The sequence below is a fragment of the Myotis daubentonii genome, chromosome 21 (assembly GCF_963259705.1).
Source record: "Myotis daubentonii chromosome 21, mMyoDau2.1, whole genome shotgun sequence".
Lineage (NCBI taxonomy): Eukaryota > Metazoa > Chordata > Mammalia > Chiroptera > Vespertilionidae > Myotis > Myotis daubentonii.
Genome location: NC_081860.1, coordinates 16,995,384 through 17,017,756, shown reverse-complemented (window position 1 = coordinate 17,017,756; position 22,373 = coordinate 16,995,384). Strand labels below are relative to the sequence as shown.

The 22,373-nt window shown below is 55.9% G+C and overlaps 1 protein-coding gene across 1 annotated transcript in view; it reads left to right on the top strand.

The window, feature by feature from the left end:
• Positions 1 to 3,206: 3,206 nt before the first annotated feature.
• The window catches only part of PCSK6 (proprotein convertase subtilisin/kexin type 6), a 71,873-nt gene continuing 52,706 nt past the window's right edge, over positions 3,207 to 22,373 (top strand). Inside the window, exons 1-2 of the mRNA XM_059677944.1 lie at positions 3,207 to 3,779; positions 18,177 to 18,281. Coding sequence (XP_059533927.1) covers positions 3,525 to 3,779; positions 18,177 to 18,281 — 360 coding nt within the window. The 5' untranslated portion in view covers positions 3,207 to 3,524. The remainder of the gene's footprint in view (positions 3,780 to 18,176; positions 18,282 to 22,373) is intronic.

The window sequence follows — 22,373 nt, the reverse complement described above, 5'->3', positions numbered from 1 at the left end:
GCTGGGAGGCCAGAATGTCACGCCAGACACGCTGGGCTGGCAAAGCCTTTAAATGATGGGCTGCCCGGCCGGCGTGGCTCAGTGGTTAAGCATCGACCTATGAACCAGGAGGTCAGGTTTCGATTCCCGGCCAGGGCACATGCCCGGGTTGCGGGCTCCATCCCAGTGTGTGTGTGGGGGGCGTGCAGGAGGCAGCCGATCCAAGATTTTCTCTCATCATTGATGTTTCTATCTCTCTCTCCCTCTCCATTTCTCTCCAAAATCAATAAAAATATGTATTAAAAAATAAATGATGAGTTGGTAGCAAAAGTTTGTGCCATTTCAATAGCTCTTTGCCTTTTTTAAAAAAAATATATGTTTTTATTGATTTTTAGAGAGGAAGGGAAAGGGAGAGTGAGATAGAAACATCACATCGATCGGCTGCCTCCTGCACGCCCCCCACTGGGGATGGAGCCCGCAACCCGGGCCTGTGCCCTGACCGGGAATCCAACCGGTGACCTCCTGGTTCATAGGTCAACACTCAACCACTGAGCCACACCGGCCGTTCCTGTCCTCAGTCTGGGTTCCCAAGGACTCTTGTGCACTCACACTGTCTCGAGTTTTTGCCGCCCGTAGGGTGGAGACCAGGCTCAGGGCACAGCCCTCTTGGCCCCTAGCAAGATGGGGCTGTCTTTCTTGCTCGTCCTGCCCCCGCCGCTCCCCCCACCTCCCCTGTGGAGCCACAGGCTGCTCCTAGACAGACTGGCCATTCCGGCCAGGCAGCTCGGCTTTCCCATGCTCTCCCCACATGCCTTTCTCCACTCTCCTCCTGCCTCTCGCCCGATTTCTGTCTGTGTTTCTTTGAGATGGGTACTCTAGGTATCCTAACTGCCGTGGCAAGGAGGAAATAAACTATTGTGCTTTTCTAGCACATGGGGCCGTGAGCCTCCTGGAAGCCAAGGCAAAAAGGGAAACCAGCTGAATTGCAAAGCTCTCACTCTTAGTTGGGAAGGGCACCTCAGGGCGTTTCAGATTTTTATTTCTTTTAATTTTTTTTTTTTACTCCAAAACGCCTTGTTTGACACTGTATTTCCACGTGGGAGTTTACGAAGGGAACACTGTGACACATAATTGCTAGATCCAAGATCACTGTTTTACAGGAGCAGCGTTTTTCACAAGGCTCCTTCTTAAGACAGTGATGATCTTCTAGATAGAAAGGGAGAGTCTCATCAGAGAGGCCAAGAGTAGGGGGTGGGGGTGGGGGGGTGGGCCAGAGCGGGCTTGGAGCTGCTCCATGCCCTCCCCCCCCCCCCCCCACCGCCAGATGGTCAAACATCCCCCAGGGCCCTGGCTGGTTTGGCTCAGCGGATAGAACGTCGGCCTGCAGACTGAAGGGTCCCGGGTTCGATTCCCGTCAACGGCACATGCCCGGGATGCGGGCTCGATCCCCAGTAGGGGGCGTGCAGGAGGCAGCCGATACATGATTCTCACTCATCATGAATGTTTCTCTTTCTCTCCCTTCCTCTCTCAAATCAATAAAAAAATATATTAACCTAAAGGGGGGCGCGGAGAACGTGTGGGAAACCCACCTGCCGGTGCCAAGAGAGGCCCCGGTGGACAGGGACTTGGCTTGTCCCGGTAGGGCCTCCCGCCAGGCCTCCTTCTCCCCCACCTCTACTGGGGTGACTCATGCCTGCAGAATGAGTCATGGGGTTACGAAACCAAAGGGCTCCTGACAGGGAGGCTGGGGAGGACCTGGGGGAGCCACCTGCACGGCCCCGCCCTCTCCCAGGCCTCTCCCATCCCTCCTCGCCCACCCTCTCCACCTGCCTAGCCACAGACTCCAGCGAGTTCTCTACAGCACCCCGCACGAAAGGGGACACCCCTGGAAACTGAGCCCCGGTCAGCCCTCTCCTCCCACCTCCAGGCCTGCTGGGCCTGGTTTCTGTAGGAATTGGGAAAATAAAGGCTGACTTCCCACGTGGGGCCGGGGGGGACCGGCATCTTGGGAGAAAGGGAGAGGAGATCCTGAAGCCATTTGCTTGTTTGCCTGTGACCATTTGCCCGGCCAGTGTGGCTGGGTGGATGAACGTCGACCGATGGACCAGGAAGTCACGGTTCGATTCCCGGTCAGGGCACAGGCCCGGGTTGCAGGCTCCATCCCCAGTGTGGGGGGCGTGCAGGAGGCAGCCGATCCATGATTCTCTGTCATCATGGATGTTTCTCTCTCTCTCTCCCTCTCCCTTCCTCTCTGAAATCCATAAAAATATATTTCAAACCGAACAAGGAAAACCCATTACATAGTTCTCCAGGAGGCACCGAATCCGTATCCCTGGGTTCTAGGCTGCCCCAGGCAGCAGCCCGGGGAAAGATTCGCCTCACTTTCCCACGGACTGGCCCAGCCCCTTGCGAACTCCGCTGGGTAGCAGGCCCCTGGGCTCGCTCACAAAAACCAACATTTATTAACAGCGTATTCCATGCCCCTGGGCTCATGGCATTCTCTACACAGCCCTCCGGGGTAGGTACTGCCCTCAGGCATCTGCAGGAGGAACACTGCGCTCCCTCCCCGCGATCCCACAGATATCCAGGGGGCAGCTTGGCGAGGCGGCCGCACCCCGCTTCCTGAGGTGGGCCCCAGCTTCGCTGTACCACGAGTTTCTCCTGGACACCCCAGGAGCCCAGCTGATGGGACGGAAGTCTGTGCCCCCTTCAACCGCCCCTACAACTAGGTCTCGTTTGGGGGGACGGTGCCATGACCCCGCCCTTTTTTTATATCTAAATATTTTTATTGATTTCAGACAGGAAGGGAGAGGGAGAGAATCAATGGTGAGAGAGAACCATGGATCGGCTGCCTCCTGCGCGCCCCCTACTGGGGATCGAGCCCGCAACCCAGGCACGTGCCCTTCACCGGAATGGAACCGTGACCTCCTGGCTCACAGGTGGACGCTCAGCCACTGGGCCAGGCCGGCCGGGGCCCTGGTGACTCCCTTTCCCCCTGGAACCCCGACCCTGTGCCAGTCCACGGCCTCGCGCAGGAAGGAGCCAGGCCACCTGTGCAGGAGGCCCAACCGGACCGGGCCAATGGGGACGCTAGAAGCCGCCCACCAGGTGGGAGGGCGCGGCCCGCCCCCAGCGCTCCGGGAACTGGACTCACCGGGGATGCGTCCTGGGCCCTCCCCGCCTCCCTCCCTCCCGCCTCCCAGGAGGTCACGCGGGGTCACGGCCGCCGCTCGCTCGGGCTGCCCGGCGTCCGTGCCTGCGTCCCGCGAACCCCCCAAAAAGTCTGCGAGAAGTTCCCGGCGAGGGGCGTCCGGGGTCCCGCGTGCGGGCGGGCGCAGGGGCGCCACCGGGGCGCGCGGGCGGGAACGCGCCGCCTCCCCCTCCCCTCCCCTCGCTCCCGCCCGCTGCGGCGGCGACGGCGGCGGCGGCGGCGGCGGCGGCGGCGGCGCTTCCCCGGCGCGCGGAGCGGCTTTAAAAGGCGGCACCCCGCCCCCCCGGCGCACTCACCGCTCGGGCGCCCGCCGCGGAGCCTGCCTGCCGCTGCCATGCCTCCGCGCGCGCCGCCTGCGCCCGGGCCCCGCGCCGCCGCCGCCGCCGAGGACGCGGGGGACGCCGACCGGCCCGCGCCCCGGCCGCTGGCGCTGCGCCCCTGGAAGTGGCTGCTGCTGCTGGCGCTGCCCGCCGCCTGCTCCGCGCCGCCGCGCCCCGTCTACACCAACCACTGGGCAGTGCAAGTGCTGGGCGGCCCGGCGCAGGCGGACCGCGTGGCCCAGGCGCACGGCTACCTCAACTTGGGCCAGGTGAGTGCCGCGGGCCCTGCGCCCCAAACTTTCCTGGGCCCCTGGATGGACCCAGCTCGGCCCGCGCGCGCGGTGGTGGGGGCCCGGGCACCCGGCGGGGAGTCGCCCCGGGAGCGCGGCGCACGGGAGGCGGGCGGGGGCCACCAGGTGGCGCGGCCCCGGGCGGGGTGACCCTGAGCGGACACCTGCCCTGAGCGGCCCGAGGCGGGGCGGTGGAGCGCAGCGTTCTGCCCGCGGGCGCTGTCCTCCGTGCCCACCGGGCTCTCCGGGGCCTGAGACCCCCCCGCCCCCCGCGTTGCCCTCGACGGAGAACTGGACCCTGAGCGCGCGCCAGGGCGGTTGGGCGTTTGCTGGGTGACAGGCGCGTGGTGCGTGGCCGGGCTTCCCTGGGACCCCTGCGCCCTCTGTGGCCCCGGCTCCTGGAGGGGGACCCCCGGGTGCCTGTGCCTGGGAGTCGCTATGAGGGCGGCTGTCGGGACAGCTCGGGACCCAGCAGCCCTGGGGGTGGCCGGAGGCGCGCGGGAGGGGGTGGTGGTGGGAGATGCAGGGCGTGGGGTGGGGTCGTGTGCTTGGTTTCTAGGCTCCTGCAATGGCTCCGCAGACGGGCAGTGTGACCCTGGACAAGTCATTTCCCGAACTTGTGTAGGGCCAGGGCCAGGGCCAGGGACAGTGTGCACACAGTCAACAAGTTGTTGGACTGATCCGGGGTGACTGTATCCAAGTGCCAGGCCGGGAATGAGCTGGTGGGGGAGCCAGCAGCCGTCCCGCGGCCCCGGCTGGCACTCAGGCTGGCACTTAGCAAGAGAGGCTAGCCGGTGTGGCTCAGTGGATAGAGCGTCGGCCTGCAGACGGAAGGGTCCCGGGTTCGAGTCCGGTCAAGGTGGCACATGCCTCGGTTGCCTGCAGGAGGCAACCAATCATAGATGTTTCTATCTCTCTCTCCCGCTCCCTTCCTCTCTCTCTCTCTCTCTCTAAAAAAAATCAATAAGCCATATTAAAAAAAAAAAATGCTGGCCCTGGCTGGTTTGGCTCAGTTAGATAGAGCGCCGGCCTGCGGACTGAAGGGTCCCGGGTTCGATGTATTTATTTGTTTTTAAAATATATTTTTATTGATTTCGGGGAGGAAGGGAGAGATAGAGAAATAGGAAACATCCATGATGAGAGAGAATCACTGATCAGCTGCCTCCTGCACGCCCCCTCCTGGGGATCCAGCGTGTCACCCGGCCATGTGCCCTGACCAGGAATCGAACCCTGACCTCCTGGTTCCCTAGGTCGGTGCTCAACCACTGAGCCACACTGGCCGGGCTGGGCCTGTTACTCTTTATTGAAAACCAGGCTTTGTCCCCCTCCCCCCACCGGCCCGTCTTCGGTGGAAATGGCCCTGGGCGGGCGTTGCGGCCTCTCCCTCCTCCTCGGTGAGAACTCTTTAAGAACCTCCCGTGCCTTCCCAACCCTGGAGGTTTTGTGACTCATAAACGCGACGACGGAGATATTCTTAGCTTTGATTTACGGGCGAGTCCACGAGGGAGCGGAGGCCAGGGATGGAAGCGGCTTCGCGTCCGCACAGTTAGCGTGTGTTACCCCCGGGCCGGCCGTCCAGCCCGGTCCCCGCTCTTCGTCTGCGGCCACAGTCTCTGTCCGGTGTGAGGCCCCCTCCCTAAAGCCTTGCTGGGCCATTGGCGCTCCTGGTACCTGCCCCGACGCACAGCCCTGCCTCGGTCGTGGATCTGGGCACGCGGCCCTAAGTCCTGGCCTGGTTTTTTTACGTTTCCTCTGTTCAGCTGATACCATGATTCTGTTTGGTGTGACGTGGGGCAGAGGTCATTGAGACAGGGGCTTGGTTGCTCGTCTCCCTCCAATCCTGGAGGCCTGTGAGAGTCTGATCAAAGCTCTGAGCCTTCTCCGATCAAAATGAGGCATCGCGCCCTGGCCGTTGTGGCTCAGTGGTTAGACATTGAAGGGTCACAGGGTTGAGTCCCCGTCAGGGCACAGGCCCAGGTTGAGGGCTTGATCCCCAGTAGGGGGTGTGCAGGAGTCCGCTCATTCGTGATTCTCTCTCATTATTGGTGCTTCTCTCTCTCTCTCTCTCTCTCTTCCTCTCTGAAATCAAAGAAAGAAAAATAGGCATCGAGCCTTGGCTGGTTTGGCTCAGTGGTTGGGGTGTCGGCTCACCCATCGGAGAGTCACAGGTTCGATTCCCGGTCAGGGGCACATACCTGGGTTGCAGGTTCGATCCCTACCCCCATCAGGATACGTGTGTGAGGCAACCAATCAATGTGTTTTTCTCACATGGATGTCTCTCTCTCCTCCCTCCCTCTCACTCTCTAAAAAGTCTCTAAAAAGCAACGGGGGGAAAAATATCCTCAGGGGATGATTAATTAAGAAAATATATGCGGCGCCAGGGACAAGACCAATTAGCCTCTTTCTGCTCCTCTATTTGTCATCCTACGAGAGAGCGCCCATAACACACCAGGCCTTAAAAAAGAGGAAAGAATCAAATGTCACCACGGACAGAGGACAGAACTAACTGCACGGATCATGTGAAGGGAGGTGAGTGGTTGCTTGGTTAACAATACCTTTAACCACAGCCACATCTGAGAAGATAAGACATTCAGGTGGGGGGGGGGGGGCGTGTGCGGGAGGCAACAGGTTGATGTGTTTCTCTCACATTGATGTTTCTCTCTCTCCCCCCCAACCTCCTCCTTTCCAATCTCTCCCTGAAAAAGCAATGGAAAAATATCCTCAGGTGAGGATTAACCAACAAATAAAATAAAAGGTACACATGAGAAGGGGCAGCCAGGTCCCTGGGAGTTCCGGGGGCGGGTGTGGTTTAAGGCAGTAATGCGTTTTCACGCCTCTCTGATTGGCCAGCGTGGGGAAATGTTAGCATCCAGTGCTGGCCAGGGCACAGAGCAGCGGGCACGCTCAGGTGCCACTGCTGAAAGTTCTTGGTGGCATCTCGACTTTTTTGTTATTGTTGTTACTGTATTTTTTATTGATCTCAGAGAGGAGGGGAGAGGGGGAGAGAGAGAGAAACATCCATGCTGAGAGAGAATCATGGATCAGCTGCCTCCTGCACGCCCCACACTGGGGATCGAGCCCGCCACCCGGGCATGTGCCCTGACCGGGAATTGAACCCGGGACCCTTCAGTCCTCAGGCCGGCGCTCTATCCACTGAGCCACACCGGCTAGGGCGGCATCCGGACTTTGGAGAGAGTCAGCTGGCCGGCCACCGGGAGGTCGCGTCGGGTCAGCGAGTGCACATCCAGGAGTGACCTTCTTGCACAGGCGCCTGCGGAGATGGGTTTAGGAAAGTCCAGGGGCGCTTGGCAGGTGGCGGGATTCACAGTCTAACCCCCCATCTGTCGAGGAGGGGAAAAGTGAATCGCCCTGTGGAGTAGCTCAGGGCGATTGGAAAGGAATGAAGCAGATACGCATCTGCACAGATAACTCCGGCACGGCGCCGGGCGAAAGGCAGGGTGCAGGTGGAGGGCCGGGGCATGTGGATTTTAAAAAGAAACATGTCGATCCAGTCTGTTATTTACGAATGCTTGGACACGGAGGCAGTGGGGGAGAGGAACTGGGGAGAGAAATGTCAAACTTCATCTGTAGTGGGGTGTTTTTTTAAAAAAATTATATTTTTATTGATTTCAGAGAGGAAGGGAGAGAGAAAGAGAGAGAAACATCAATGCTGAGAGAGAATCATGGATCCGACGCCTCATACCTGGGTTGCAGGCTTGATCCCCAGCCCTGGTTGGGGCGCGTGTGGGAGGCAACCAATCGATGTGTCTCTCTCACATCCATTTTTCTCTCTTTCTATGTGTGTGTCTCTCCCTCTCCCTTCCACTCTTTCTTTCTTAAAAAAAAAAAAAAAAAAAAAGAGAGAGATATTGCCCTAGCTGGTTTGGCTCAGTGGATAGAGCATCGGACTGTGGACTGAAGGGTCCCGGGTTTGACTCCAGCCAAGGGCACATGCCTGGGTTGCGGGCTCGATCCCCAGTGGGGGGCGTGCAGGAGGCAGCCGATCCATGATTCCCTCTCATCATTGAGGTTTCTATCCCTATTTCCCTCTCCCTTCCTCTCTGAAATCAATGAAAATACATTTTAAAAAAAAGATGCCGAAACCAGTTTGGCTCAGTGGATAGAGCGTCGGCCTGCGGACTGAAGGGTCCCAGGTTCGATTCCGGTCAAGGGCATGGACCTGGGTTGCGGGCACATCCCCAGTAGGAGATGTGCAGGAGGCAGCTGATCGATGTTTCTCTCTCATCGATGTTTCTAACTCTCTATCCCTCTCCCTTCCTCTCTGTAAAAAATCAATAAAATATATTAAAAAAAGAGATATTCTCTCATACCCAGTCCCCACAGCTGGTGGCTGAGTTTTGGAATGTTTAACCTGAGGGTGCCAGGTGGGCCCCGTACCTTCCCCTGCATTGACCTAAGGTATTGGTTCTGAGACTGGGCCTACACAGGGAGGCCGGATGCCAGGGGGCCTGGGAGATGTGAGAGCCTTAAAGGATTCTCAACTTGCCTTCAGTAGTTTTCCTGAAATAGCTCCGGAGCGGGCCGTACCTGGCCCAGAATTGCAAGCGAGCCCGCCGCGTCCGTCCTGTCCGTGTCAGCACAAAAAAACTGTCGTCCGCCCACAGTGCGTCTTCCTAAGCTAAGGCCGAGCCAGGTGTTAAAATCCCGGACCGGAATCTTTTCCAACCAGAGTGTCGGGGGGCTCGGGCGGGACAAGGGGGAGCCCCAGCATAGCAGTCGCCTGGGACCTAGTTCCCTGGAATGGACTGACTGTGGATTTAAAAAAAAAAAATATATATATATATATATTTTTTTTTATTGATTTCAGACAGGAAGGGAGAGGGAGAGAGAGAAACATCAATGATGAGAGAGAATCACGGATCGCCTGCTGGGCTTGCTGTTGGTATTCGCCTTGCTTTCGAAGACCCTGGAGGTTAAAAGCCTCCTCATAGCGTGATTAGTCATTCTAATTCCTCTCTGAATCGCTCATGTGTATTCTTTGCCCATTTTTCCATCGGGTTATCTTTTATCTCCATAACTTGTGGGTGTCGTCTCTGTCTTACGCACATTAGCCTCCTGGTGTAAGTGTACGGCAGATGTTTCTCGCGTCTGTCATTTTGTTGTTGTTGTTGTGCATCCTCGCCCAAAGACATTTTTCCATTGATTTTTAGAAAGAGTGGAAGGGAGGGGAGAGACAGAGAGAGAGAGAGAAACATCGATGTGAGAGAGACACATCGATTGGTTGCTTCCCGCGCGTGCCCGGATCAGGGCCAGAGATCAAGCCTGTAACCGAGGTACGTGCCCTAGATCGGAGTCGAACCCGGGACCCTTCAGTCCGTAGGCTGACCCACTATCCACCGAGCCACGCCGGCCAGGGCTGGTCCCCCTCCGTGTGATTCGGAGACGACCAAGGCAGGGAACAACCTACAGCCGACAAGAACCTAAGTCACTGTTGCGAAAGGGATGGAGGCGGAATCCAGAGGCCTTAGGCTAACGGCGGCGGCCGGGGCTGGTGTCACCTGGGAAGTTCCCGGACGGCTTTGCGGCCGATGGCATTTGAGCTGCCCAGTCACAGGATTTTCCATAGTCGGAGGAATAAGAAGTGGGGAAATAATTGTTTCTTCCTCTTTTTAAAAATATATTTTTACTAGAGGCCCGGTGCGTGAAATTCGTGCAAGGGGCTCAGCCCTGGCTTCGTCTGGAAGGTTGCCGGAAGGACGTCCGGAAGGTCGCTTGGTTGTCTGGTCTAATTAGCATATTACGCTTTTATTATTATTGTAGATTGATTTCAGAGAGAGGGAGATAAACATCCATGATGAGAATCATGCACCGGCTGCCTCCCGCACGCCCCACACTGGGGAGCGAGCCCGCAACCCGGGCCTGTGCCCTGACCGGGAATCGAACCCTGACCTCCTGGTTCCTAGGTCGACGCTCAACCACGGAGCCAGGCCGGCCGGGCTCCAGTTCCCATCTTGATTCGCTCTGACAAAGCGCCCTGGCCGTGATTCTGTTTTCCTGAGTCAGAAGCAGTGGCTACGGAGAACTACAGACACTCCTATCTTCCAGCCAGTTTTTTTTGTGTGTTTGTTTTTCGTCTTGCTCAAAGTTGCTCTTACTTTCCAGCAATGGGTTCCCGTCCTGAGTCAGGCACTTGTGGCGCTCTGTTCTTGGTCGGTGCGGATGGACGGCCCGCCAGCCCCGGCGCGTCCCCCCTGCCGGCAGCTGCCTGGCCTCCCCCGGGGACACAGGGGAGGTCTTTCTCCCACCCCCACGCCCCGAGGCCAAGGGACTTTGTGGATTTGCTGCCACTGTTTCCCCCCCCCCCCCCCCACCGTGGTGTCTGTGTTTTATCTACCCCATGTGGTCAGGATGCTTATGGGCACATTAGACAGCCGGTCTCAAAGCAGGGCTGTGTTTTATTTGTTATTTATTTATGTTGTTTGCATTATTTTTCCTTTTTTTTTTTTGATGGATTGATTTCTTATATATTTTTATTGGTTTCAGAGAGGAAGGGAGAGGGAGAGAGAGATAGAAACATCCATGATGAGAGAGAATCATGGATCAGCTGCCTCCTGCATGCCCCCTACTGCGGATCGAGCCCACAACCCGGGCATGTGCCCTTGACCGGAATTGAGCCCGGGACCTTTCAGTCCGCAGGCCAAAGCTCTATCCACCGAGGCCAATCCGGCTAGGGCAGGTTTTTTGGCATTTTGATAGAAGTGTATTCCAGCCCACACTGACAGTTGCTGGGAAGCAAGATCTCAGATGCCGCAGGGTTGTGTTTCTGCGTGTACCGCGGGCACGGAAGTGATGCTCAGAGATCCTTAGGGGGCCTGGCTGGTGTTGCTCAGTGGATTGAGCGTCATCCAGTGGATTGGACCAGGAGGTCCCGAGTTCGATTCCTGGTCAGGGCACATGCAGGAGCCGGTGGTATGCCTTCCCCGGGAGGGGCCGGGGTCGTGGTGCTTAGAGGCAAGAGTCCAACCGACAAGTGTTTCGTAATCAAATGTTGGGAGAACCCTGGCCGGCAGCTCAGTGGTTAGGGCGTCGCCCCTGGCACCGAAGTGTTGTGGGTTCGATTCCCCGTCAAGGGCACGTACCTGGGTTTCAGGTTCGATCCCCGGCTCCGGTCAGGGCATGTTCAGGAGGCAACCAATCGATGTGTCTCTCTCACATCGATGTTCCTCTTTCCCTCTCTCTCTCTCTCTCTCTCCTCCCGTTCTCCTTCCCTCCCTTCCACTCTCTCTAGAAATCAGTGGGAAAAATACCCTTGGGTGAAGATTAACAGATGTCGGGAGAACAACAAGATTCTTAGGGTTGTGGGGTGGGGCCAGGGGAGACTTGGGAGAAACCTCCCGTTCCCCTCGGAGACATCGTACATTCGTGTCCAGAGATGAGGGTTCGGAGCTCAGGGGCTTATTGAGCGGGGCCGGTGATGTCATCCAAGAAATCCCCGTGGAATCTGGCCTCGGGGGGCCTCGGCGTTTACGAGGTGTGTTCCGGGGTCGGTCTGGCCTCCCCGAGGATTAGCGTGGCTCTGGGACCCCATAACTTGCCGGTGCTCCAGGGGCAGAGGCACTGAGCCCCGGGGAGCAGCACGCCCATAAAGCTCATAAGCCAGCGAGGGCCGGCAGCTCCCGGGCCTGCCCGCCGCGGACGGAGGGGCCCCAGCAGGCACCCGGCCTGGCCAGTGTTGCTCAGTGGTTACGGTGTCGGCCTGCCCACCAAGGAGTCCTGGGTTTGATTCCCGGTCAAGGGCACATATGTGGGTTGCAGGTTCCTTCCCCAGCCCCAGTGGGGGAGGCAACCAACGGATCGTTTCTCTCACATGGATGTTTCCTTTTCTCTCCCTCTGTCTGTCTCTCTCCCCCGCCCTCCCTTCCGCTAACCCTGAAAATCAATCAGGTGAGGATTAACAACAACAACAAAAATAACTAACTAAATACACACACACACACACACACACACACACACACACACACACCAGTGGCCTGGTGCACGGGACTTCATTAGAGGAAATAGTTTAATATTGCTATGTGCCCTTTATAATAGAAGTGTCAGAGGTGAAAGAAAATTAGTAAAATGTATATGAAAGCCTCCCTCCTGTCAGAGTCTGGGGTGTGCTGCGGGACCCAGAGTCAAGTCCCCGCCCACCCACTCATACCTCAGAATCGCACCAGATCCAGACCCGGCCACCCCATCCCTGTCAAGCCCCGCGGGGTGGGGGTGGGGGAGCGCGGCCTCAGGTCCCCTGGCCCCGGCACAAGGGCGCCACAACCATTTGCATCTTAGCTCTTTATTATCTAGGATATTTATTGATTTCAGAGAGGAAGGGACAGGAAGAGAGAGAATCTTGGATCGCTGCCTCCTGCACGCCCCACGCTGGGGATCAAGCGTGCAACCTGGACGTGTGCCCTGACCGGGGGGTCGAACCCGGGACCCTTCGTGCCGCAGGCTGACGCTCTACCCACTGGGCCACACTGGCCAGGGCCAGAATGGTGATTTCTGAAAGTAAGGCGTCCCTCCTAGCAGCCCCGCGCCTCCTGGTGAATTCAGGGCACGTACGAGAAGTGGGGGCAGGGGCCGGGGGGAAGAATGAGTGCATTATTCCTCGAAGCTGCCCTTATTTATAGATTCTCCAAGTTCTATTAACATGAACGCCCCAGGGACATGAAACTTGGAACACGTAACACATAATAGGAATGAAGGCACGTGAAGCTACAACGGGGAACAGTGGCCCAGTGAGCCGGGAGCTTAGGGACCGAGAGGAGGGTGGGACATTTTCCTGAAAGCGGTCGAGGGGGGCCTGCTCTAGAGCAGCGGTTCTCAACCTGTGGGTCGCGGCCCCTTGGGGGGTCGAACGGCCCTTTCACAGGGGTCGCCTAAGACCGTCGGAAAACACATAGATAATTACATGTTGCTTTTGTGATGAATCACTGTGCTTTCATGATGTTCCATTTGTAACCATGAAAATACATCCTGCCTATCAGATCTTTACATGACGATTCATCACAGTAGCAACATGACAGTGATGAAGTAGCCACGAAGATAATTTTATGGCTGGGGGTCCCCACAACATGAGGAACTGTGTGAAAGGGTCGCGGCATGAGGAAGGTTGAGAACCACTGCTCTAGAGGGAGAGTCCGAGAAAATAAGGAGAGAAACATAAAATATTTAGGAATGAAAAGGAGCAAGTGTTGCCCGGCTGGCGTGGCTCAGTGGTGAGCGTCGACCTAGGAACCAGGAGGTCACAGTTCGATTCCCCGTCAGGGCACATGCCCGGGTTGTGGGCTCCATCCCCAGTAGGGGACGTGCAGGAGGCAGCTGGTCTGTGATTCTCTCTCATCATTGATGTTTCTCTCCCTCTCTCCCTCGCCCTTCCTCTCTGAAATCAATCAATCAATCAATCATATATATATATATATATATATATATAATTTTTTTTAAAGGAGAAAGTGTTAAGATGACTCCAGGGAGAAGCAGAGGCAGAGATTATGGTAATGGCATTAGGCAAGCAAAAAAATAAAATGTCCTGGCTGTACAAGGAAGTCAAACCAATTAAGTGCTTAATGGGCTTTAAGGGGGGTTGGCAAAATGAAAACGTGCTAAGCGTGATAAAATATGTAAATAGGCATGCGGTGCCGGCTCTGTCCTGGCGGCCAGGGCTTCCTGCCTCGAAGACCAGGGGTTCCGGCTTCCTTAGATCGGACGCCGATCAGACGAGACACCAAGTCCACAGCCCCTCCAAGGAGCACAGCTGGATTCGCACGAAGGCGAAGCAATGAATGAATTGATGAATGAGTGAGGATTTCCTAAAGTGAGGAATTCAAAAGCACACTCAGGAGGGAAAGCCACAGCCGGCCGGCGTGGCTCAGTGGTTGAGCATCGACCAGTGAACCAGGAGGTCACGGTTCGATTCCCGGTCAGGGCACAGGCCTGGGTTGCGGGCTCGATCTCCACTAGGGGGCGTGCAGGAGGCAGCCGAGCCATGATTCTCTTTCATCATTGATGTTTCTCTCCCTCTCCCCCTCCCTTCCTCCCTGAAATCAATAAAAATCCTATATTATAAAGAGGTAATATGCAAATAGTCATCATGCCCTCGCACCAGGGCCGGGGGACCTGAGGCTGCACCCCCCCACCCTGCGGGGCTTGACGGGGGTGGGGCCGGCCGGGCCTGGGTCTCACGCGATTTCGAGGCGCAGGCAGCTGGGCGGGACTTGACTCTGGGTCCTTCGGCGCGCCCCAGACTCTGACAGGAGGGGGATATTTATATACATTTTACTAATTTTCTTTCATCTCTGACACTTCTATTATGGAGAAAGGGCAAATAGCAATATTAAGATATTTCCTCTCATTTATTCCCTTTTATTTTTTTATTTTTATTTTTTTTAATATATTTTATTGATTTTTTACAGAGAGGAAGGGAGAGAGATAGAGAGCTAGAAACATCAATGAGAGAGACATCGATCAGCTGCCTCCTGCACACCCCCTACTGGGGATGTGCCCGCAACCCAGGTACATGCCCTTGACCGGAATCGAACCTGGGACCCCTCAGTCCGCAAGCCGACGCTCTATCCACTGAGCCAAACTGGTTTCGGCATTAATTCCCTTTTTTTTTTTTTTTTTTAAAAATATATTTTATTGATTTTTTACAGAGAGGAAGGGAGAGAGACAGAGAGCCAGAAACATCGATGAGAGAGAAACATCGATCAGGTGCCTCCTGCACATCCCCCACTGGGGACGTGCCCGCAACCCAGGCACATGCCCTTGACCGGAATCGAACCCGGGACCCTTCAGTCCACAGGCCGACGCTCTATCCACCGAGCCAAACCGGTTTTGGCCATTAATTCCCTTTTAATGTGCACGAATTTCGTGCACCGGGGCCACTAGTGTAAAAATTAAAAAAAACAGAAGGAAGATCTCCAGGGCGAAGGTTGTGGAGTTTGCCACACGTGGACCCTTTGTGGACGTGAAAGGGACAGGGTGAGGCCGGGTATATAAGTCAGTTCCCTCCTCCAAAGCCAGCCCCCTCTGGCTTCGGGGAAGGGAAAATGAACTTGACTCTGTCGAAATGAAGGCCTTTTCAGGAACCCGCAGGAAGTCCAGCAGCTTAATTGCATGCTCCGGGGGTGGGGGGAGGACTACGTGTTGCAGAAGGCAAGTTTGGGAGACCGGGAAATTAGGCAAGCATGCTCACTGGGGTTGGCATTATAATTACCGCAGTGAGAGCACGTTGCTCTGTGTCTGTGTGAGCGAAATGGGAAGCAGGGGTTTTAATTCCTTTCATTAAAAAAAGAATTTTTTTTTAATGCTTTAAAAAAAAAATTAACAACAAACTGCCCATTCTCTCTCTCTCTCTCTCTCGCTCCCTGGACCTCCTTAATTATAAATACCAGGTAGCCCCGCGCCGGCTAAATATAGGTTCCGTGGCCATCCACCGTGTGTTTATAACTTTCTCCGGGCGGAAGTCACCGGAGCAGGACGGAATTCATTTGGTGTGTCGGTTTTTATGGGCTAATTAGTCGTGTTTCTCTTAAGCAGCGCCCCCCCCCCCCCCCCCCCGGGATCCGTAACGTTATATAACTGAACTCCGTCGCCTGCGACTTTGAGACAGACTCTTTCCCAAAAGCTGCAGAGGCCCCGAGCAGACAGGGCTCAGGACATCCGCGTCAGGCCCTGGCCGGGGAGCCCAGGGGGTTAGAGCATCGCACCCCGATACGCCAAGGTTGCCGGTTCGATCCCCGGGCAGGGCACTTACAAGAATCAGCCAATGAATGCATGAATGAGTGGAACAACACATCGATGTTTCTCTCTGTCTCTCTTTCCCTTCCCCTCTCTCTCTCTGTAAAATTATTAAATTTAAAAAAAATTTTTTTTAAAGAAAAAGGAGCCTGGCTGGTGTGGCTCAGTGGTTGAGTGTCGACCTAGGAACCAGGAGGTCAGGGTTCGATTCTCCATCAGGGCCCATGCCTGGGTCGCGGGCTCGATCCCCAGTGGGCGGCGTGCAGGAGGCAGCCAATCCATGATTCTCTCTCATCATGGATGTTTCTCTCTCTCCCTCTCTTTACCTCTCTGAGATCTATAAAAAGAATAAAGATAAATAAAAGAATCAACCAATGAGTGCATGAATGGGTGGAACACCCTATCAATGTTTCTCTCTCACTCTCTCCCTTCCTCTCTCTCTCAAATTAATAAATAGAAATTTCTTTTTTTATTAAAAAGCAAAACAGAACAGCAGCCACCACCAGCAGAACATCTGTTTGGGCCAAGGGCAGGCCAGGGAGCGAGACAGAGAATCGTCATCGCCGAGACCTTGAATTGGGACCTTTCCCGGCTGCTTATCGGCTGCTCCCCGGAGGCAGGCGGGCGGCTCTCGCCCCGCGGGCCGGGGAGGGCGGCCGGGGTGGGACTCTGGTGTCCTGACCAAAGTATGTGCTTGGCCCCACGCCCCCTTTTCCTCCCCCCACCCCCCGCCCCAGCTTGCTGACTGCAGAGCTCACAGAACTGCACCTGCATCTGAGGTCACGTCCATTGGAGGCCCGAGCGGGCGGGGGGACCTTTGGAACGATCAGATGTCATCTGGGGTGGAATCCGCCGCGCCTCAGCGCCTTTGCTACGATCAAAGGGGATCAATACGTTAGGGCTCTCCCCCTCCGCTCCTCGGGGCCCGGAAAAAAGTGCTGCGTCATCTTTTTTCTTCCTTCAGGAAGGTGGGGAAGAAGTGGGGGGTGGGGGGGGGAGAGAGAGAAACCCCGATGTGCGAGAAGCACATCCATTGGTGGTTTCTATCTCTCCCTCTCTGCCACCGACAAACACACATCAACTGGTTGCCTCATGCACACACCCACCCAGACCCACCCTGACCGGGGCCAGGGATCGAACCTGCAACCCAGGTGCGTGCCCTTGACCGGGAATCGAACCCACGACCCTTCAGTGCCAGGGCCGGCGCTCTAACCACTGGGCAACACTGGCCGGGGCAACACTGTTATTTTTCACATAAACGACTGTAACCTCACTGTTGCCCTGCTCTGTACAAAAGGGTGTGGAGTCCCCAAGGAGTAATCGCTCCCCCTCCCCCCCAGCCTCCCAGACACCCTGCCGGCTGGGACCTCTCCCTGATCCAGTCCCCCGACCTCACACCCGACCTGCATGGGCAGGGAGGACACATGAAGCTGGCTGTCCTCGTATTTGCAGGAAAAACACACACACACACAAAAAAACAAAAAAAACCCCAGCTCTTGCCGTAAACACCCCAACCTGGGCCTCTCCCCCACCCGCCTTGGCGCCTGCCCCTTCCTTGTTTGGTGCCACAGCTGTTTTGTTTGTTAGTTTGTTTTGAATATATTTTTATTGATTTCAGAGAGGCAGGGAGAAGGGGGGAGAGAGAGAGAGAGAGGCATCCGTGATGAGAGAGAATCAGTGATGGGCTGCCTCCTGCACGCCCCCTACTGGGGATGGAGCCCGCAACCCGGGCACGTGCCCTGACCGGGAATCGAACCAGCGACCTCCTGGCTCCTAGGTCGATGCTCAACCACGGAGCCCCGCCACCCCGGCTCTTTCCAACAGCCAGTAAAGAGCAAGACAGAGGCCTTCGGAGAGCAGGGACCCGACGTGCAGGGGTTGTCTCGTCACACACAAGGGCAAGTGGCTGCTCCCGAGAGGGCCGTCCGTCCGTCCGTCCGTCTGTCCCCCAGGCCACATCCTTTCCCCAGGCTTCCTCGGACCCCCCGGGGAGCGCGATGTGCTCAGCTGACCTCTGCCCAGTCCCCACGCCGGACCCGCGTGCTTTCCTTGGCTCCCGCGTCGCCCTGGAGCGGACGGAGCGACTGTTCATTCTTAGAGATTCCCGCTCGCCCGAGGGGCGGGGAGCACGTGGTTTGTTTACGGAGGAGTGTTTTGGTGTAGACCTGGCGTGACACTCACTCAGCTGCTTCGGGGACGCGTGACCCTGAATGGACACCCTGTCCACGTCTCCGAGCGCAGGGGTGCAGGTCCAAGGCGGTGCTGCCTCTGGGAGCAGGCGGACCTTCTTAGAGAGGGTACCAGAAGGCTTTTGTGGGCTGCAGGGTTTTGTGTGGCTTTTTCAGAGATGTTTTTATGGATTTCGGAGAGAGGGAGGGAGAGGGGGAGAGAGAGAGAGAGAAGCATCCATGATGAGAGAGAATCCTGGATCGGCTGCCTCCTGCACGCCCCCTACTGGGGATGGAGCCTACAACCCTGGCACGTGCCCTTGACCGGGAATCGAACCCTGACCTCCTGGTTCCTCGGTCGACGCTCAACCACGGAGCCACGCCGGCTGGCCGGGTGGGATGCAGGGTTTTGGAAACCGTTTGCAGGACTGTATTCACGACTGACGTCCTGTTTCTTGTCTTGCAGATCGGAAACCTGGAAAACTACTACCACTTTTATCACAGCAAGACCTTCAAGAGGTCGACCTTCAGTAGCAGAGGCCCTCACACCTTCCTCCGAATGGACCCCCAGGTACAGCCCGCTCCCTGGGCCGGGTGGGTGCCTAGGGTGTGGCTGGCTGTTTTGTTTTTTTAAATATATTTTTATTGATTTCAGAGAGGAAGGAAGAGGGGGAGAGAGAGACAGAAGCATCAATGATGAGAGAGAATCATGCCCAGATTGCGGTCTCCATCCCCAGTGTGGGGCGTGCAGGAAGCAGCCGATCAAGGATTCTTGCTCAACATTGATGTTTCTCTCTCTGTCCCTCTCCCTTCCTCTCTGAAATCAATTTTTTAAAAATCCTATCTAATAAAAGAGCAATATGCAAATTAACCATCACACCATGACAAAGATGGCGGCGCCCATAGCAGCCGGGGCAGGACGCTGGTGGCGTCATCTGGCAATGTGAGCCCAGCAGGCAAGCACAGCCCGCAGGCAGCACTCAGCAGGGCCTGCTTGGCCTTCCCCGTGGTGTGGAGCAGGCAGGCCCCGCAGAGAGCACAGAACCACGGGGAGCGGGCCCAAGCCGTCAGTAGGACATCCCCACAGGGTTCCCGAATTGGAGGGGGTGCAGGTCAGGCTGAGGGACCAGCCCCCCCACCCCGTGCACGGATTTCATGCACCGGGCCTCTAGTATTAAAATAAAACTAAAGTGCTATCTTCAGTTTGAGTGTGCGGGCAACATATTGCCAATTGTGTCCTCGAAGGAAGGAGATGAGAGTAAGGAAAGATTTCCTAGGCAAAGGCCCTGGCATTTAGGTTTTCTCCAATAAACATCCCTTTTCTACAGGACTTCTTTTTTTTTTTTTTTTTAAATTGATTTCAGAGAGGAAGGAAGGGAGATGGAGAGAGAGAGAGAGAAACATCAGTGACGAGAGAGAATCATGGATCGGCTGCCTCCTGCAGGCCCCGTAGTGGGGATCGAGCCCGCTACCCGGGCATGTGCCCTGACCGGAATGGAACCGTGACCTCCAGGTTCCTAGGTCGATGCTCAACCACTGAGCCACACCAGCCGAGCTACAGGACTTCTGAGTAGACTCTTGGCAGGGCCGCTATCGGAGCATCCTTGCAGCCAATAAAGAGGAAAGAGAGAAGGGAGTGGCCGGGCGTTCCACCGCTGCCCGTTGCGTCTGGCGGCTCTCGCTCAGCGTTCGGCCCCGGAGAGCGTGCTGGACAGCAGGGCCGGGCCGCCTCTGCGGAAACCGCCGGGTTTCCATGCAGACCCAGCCCCTTCGCTGTCGGTCCGACTCATCGCCACTCTGCCTCCTCGTTCTGATTAAATTCAGGCTGTTCCCCCCAAAGTGTGTACGCACTCTCACGGCTGAGCGCTCAGTTTTGAAAATGAAATGTTCTTGTTGTTATTTTTCCCTTTGATTTTTAGAGAGAGAGTGGAAAAGAGGGGGAGGGAGAGAGAGAGAGAGAGAGAGAGAGAGAGAGAAGCATCGATGTGAGAGAGACACACCGATGGGTTGCCTCCGGTAGGTGCCCCCGACCGGGGCCGGGGATTGAGCCTGCAAACCGAGGTACCTGCCCTTGACCGGAATCGAACCCAGGACCCTTCAGTCTGCAGGTCGATGCTCCAACCGCCGAGCCACACCGGCCAGGGCAGCCAGGCCTTTTTTGCTGTGTTGTTAATAGGATTATGAAAAGGCAAAGACGGTTTAAGATTATTGAGGGGCTTGGGAACGCCAAGTCGCCAGCGTGTGGGGATGACCGAACTGGAAATGAATGTTACGGAGCTGAGGGTAAAGGTCGGTCGAACGAACGCAGGCAGCATTTCATTTTCATGAGCTCCAGTCCCCATTGTATGTATCAAGTGCCTCGGAAAGGGATGGAATTTACAGCGCACCCCCCCCCCCCCCCCCGCCTCCCAGAAGTACTGATAGCGCGTCCTTTTGTCAAAACAAGAGGAGGAGGAAGAGTTCAGACAGCTTTCGTCACCGGTTCTCCTTACATTCTTAATTCCTCTCCCTTGTTGTTTTTTTTTTTTTTTTTACCAAAATGGTAAAACACAAAATTAAATTTAAAAGGCCTTGCCCTGGCCGGTTTGGCTCAGTGGATAGAGCATTGGCCACCAGACTGAAGGGTTTGATTCCTGGTCAAGGGCACATGCCCGGGTTGCTGGCTCCATCCCCACTCGGGGGCGGGCAGGGGGCAGCCGATCAATGATTTTCTTTCATCGTTGATGTTTCTCTCTCTCCCTCTCCCTTCCTCTCTGGGAATAAAAATATATTTCAATAAAAATGTATTTTTAAAAATAAAATAAATAAAAGGCCAGTTTGCTTGAAGTACTTTCTTTTTTTTTTCAATTCACTTTTAAAGAGAGGAAGAGAGAGGGAGAGAGAGATAGAAACATAAACAATGAGAGGGAATCATGGATCGGCTGCCTCCCGCACGCCTCACACTGGGGATCGAGCCCACAACCCAGGCATGTGCCCTTGACCGGGAATCCATCTGTGACCTCCTGGTTCATAGGTTGAGGCTCAACCACTGAGCCATACCAGCTGGGCTCGAAATACTTTCGTTGTGTTTGTTTGTTTTTTTTAAATCCTAACCAGAGGATATTTTTTTCATTGATTTTTATTTTTATTTATTTATTTTTTTAATGTATTTTATTGATTTTTTTACAGAGAGGAAGGGAGAGAGATAGAGAGTTAGAAACATCGATGAGAGAGAAACATCGATCAGCTGCCTCCTGCACATCTCCTACTGGGGATGTGCCGCAACCCAGGTACATGCCCTTGACCGGAATCGAACCTGGGACCTTTCAGTCCGCAGGCCGACGCTCTATCCACTGAGCCAAACCGGTTAGGGCTTTCATTGATTTTTAGAGAGTGGAAGGAGGGCAGAAAGAGAGAGGGAGAGAGAGAGAAACATTGATGTGAGAGAGGCACACCGATTGGTTGCCTCAGGCACGCGCCCTGACCTGGGCCGGGAGTCCAACCTGCAACCCAGGTACGTGCCCTGGAGCAGGAAGGGAACGCGGGACCCTTCCGTGCGTGGGCCGGGGCGCTAACCACTGAGCACACCGGCCCGGGCTCGAAGCGCCGTGTTGCTCAGCGCCTTCCTTGGGAGCGCAGCCCGGCTGCTCTGAGGGCCCGGGACCGGCCGCTGGGCGTTTTCCAGAGCCCGTCATTGAAGCAAACTGAAAGCATTTGTTTTTGACTTGTCCTTTGGCCAAACGTCTGGAGAAGGGTGGATGTTGCAGAGGCGCCGGCCAATGGCCGCGAGGCCTCCCACATTTTTCTTAAATTACTCGTTCTGATTCCCTTCCAAGCTGGCGTCGGGACGGTCCGATGTTGCTGCCCGCGTCTCCCAGCCCTCACATTGCAGGGTGATGATTCTGGCTCGGCCCTGGCCCGCCCTGCAGCTCCCGGCCAGATGGGTGACAGAAATAGAAAGATAAAGATGTTATTCGGCGGCTTGTCCGGGGGCCGTGGGAGCCTCCAGCTCGAGGCTTCATTGTAAATATGTTCTTATTGATTTCAGAGAGTCAGGGAGAGGCAGAGAGAGAGAGAGAGAGAAACATCCATGATGAGAGAGAGCCATGGATCGGCTGCCTCCTGCACGCCCCCTTTTGGGGATCGAGCCCACAACCCAGGCGTGTGCCCTGACTGGGAATCGAACCGTGGCCTCCTGGTTCATAGGTCAACACTCTAACCACTGAGCCATGCCTGCCGGGCTCAAGCCTTCATTTCAGCGATTTCCACTGAGCCTGTGTGTGTGTGTGTGTGTGTGTGTGTGTGTGTGTGTGTTAATCCTCACTCAAGGATATTTGTCCGTTATTTTTTTAGAGAGAGTGGAAGGGAGGTGGGCAGAGACAGAGAGAAGCGTCGATGTGAGAGAGACACATCGATTGGCTGCCTCCCACACACGCCCCGACCCGGGCCAGGGCTGGAGCCCGCAACCAAGGTACACGCCCTTGCCCAGAATGGAATCCGGGACCCTTCAGTCCACAGGCCGGCGCTCTACCCACTGAACCACACCGGCCGGGGCGATTTCCGCGCTGTCGCTCTCTGGGGTTGCAACATGTTGATTTCCAGGACAGGAGCTGGCGTGCTGTTCCGTAACCTGGGACTTTGCCCACAGAGTTTAATTGGAGGTCGGGTTCCTCCTAGTCGTGAG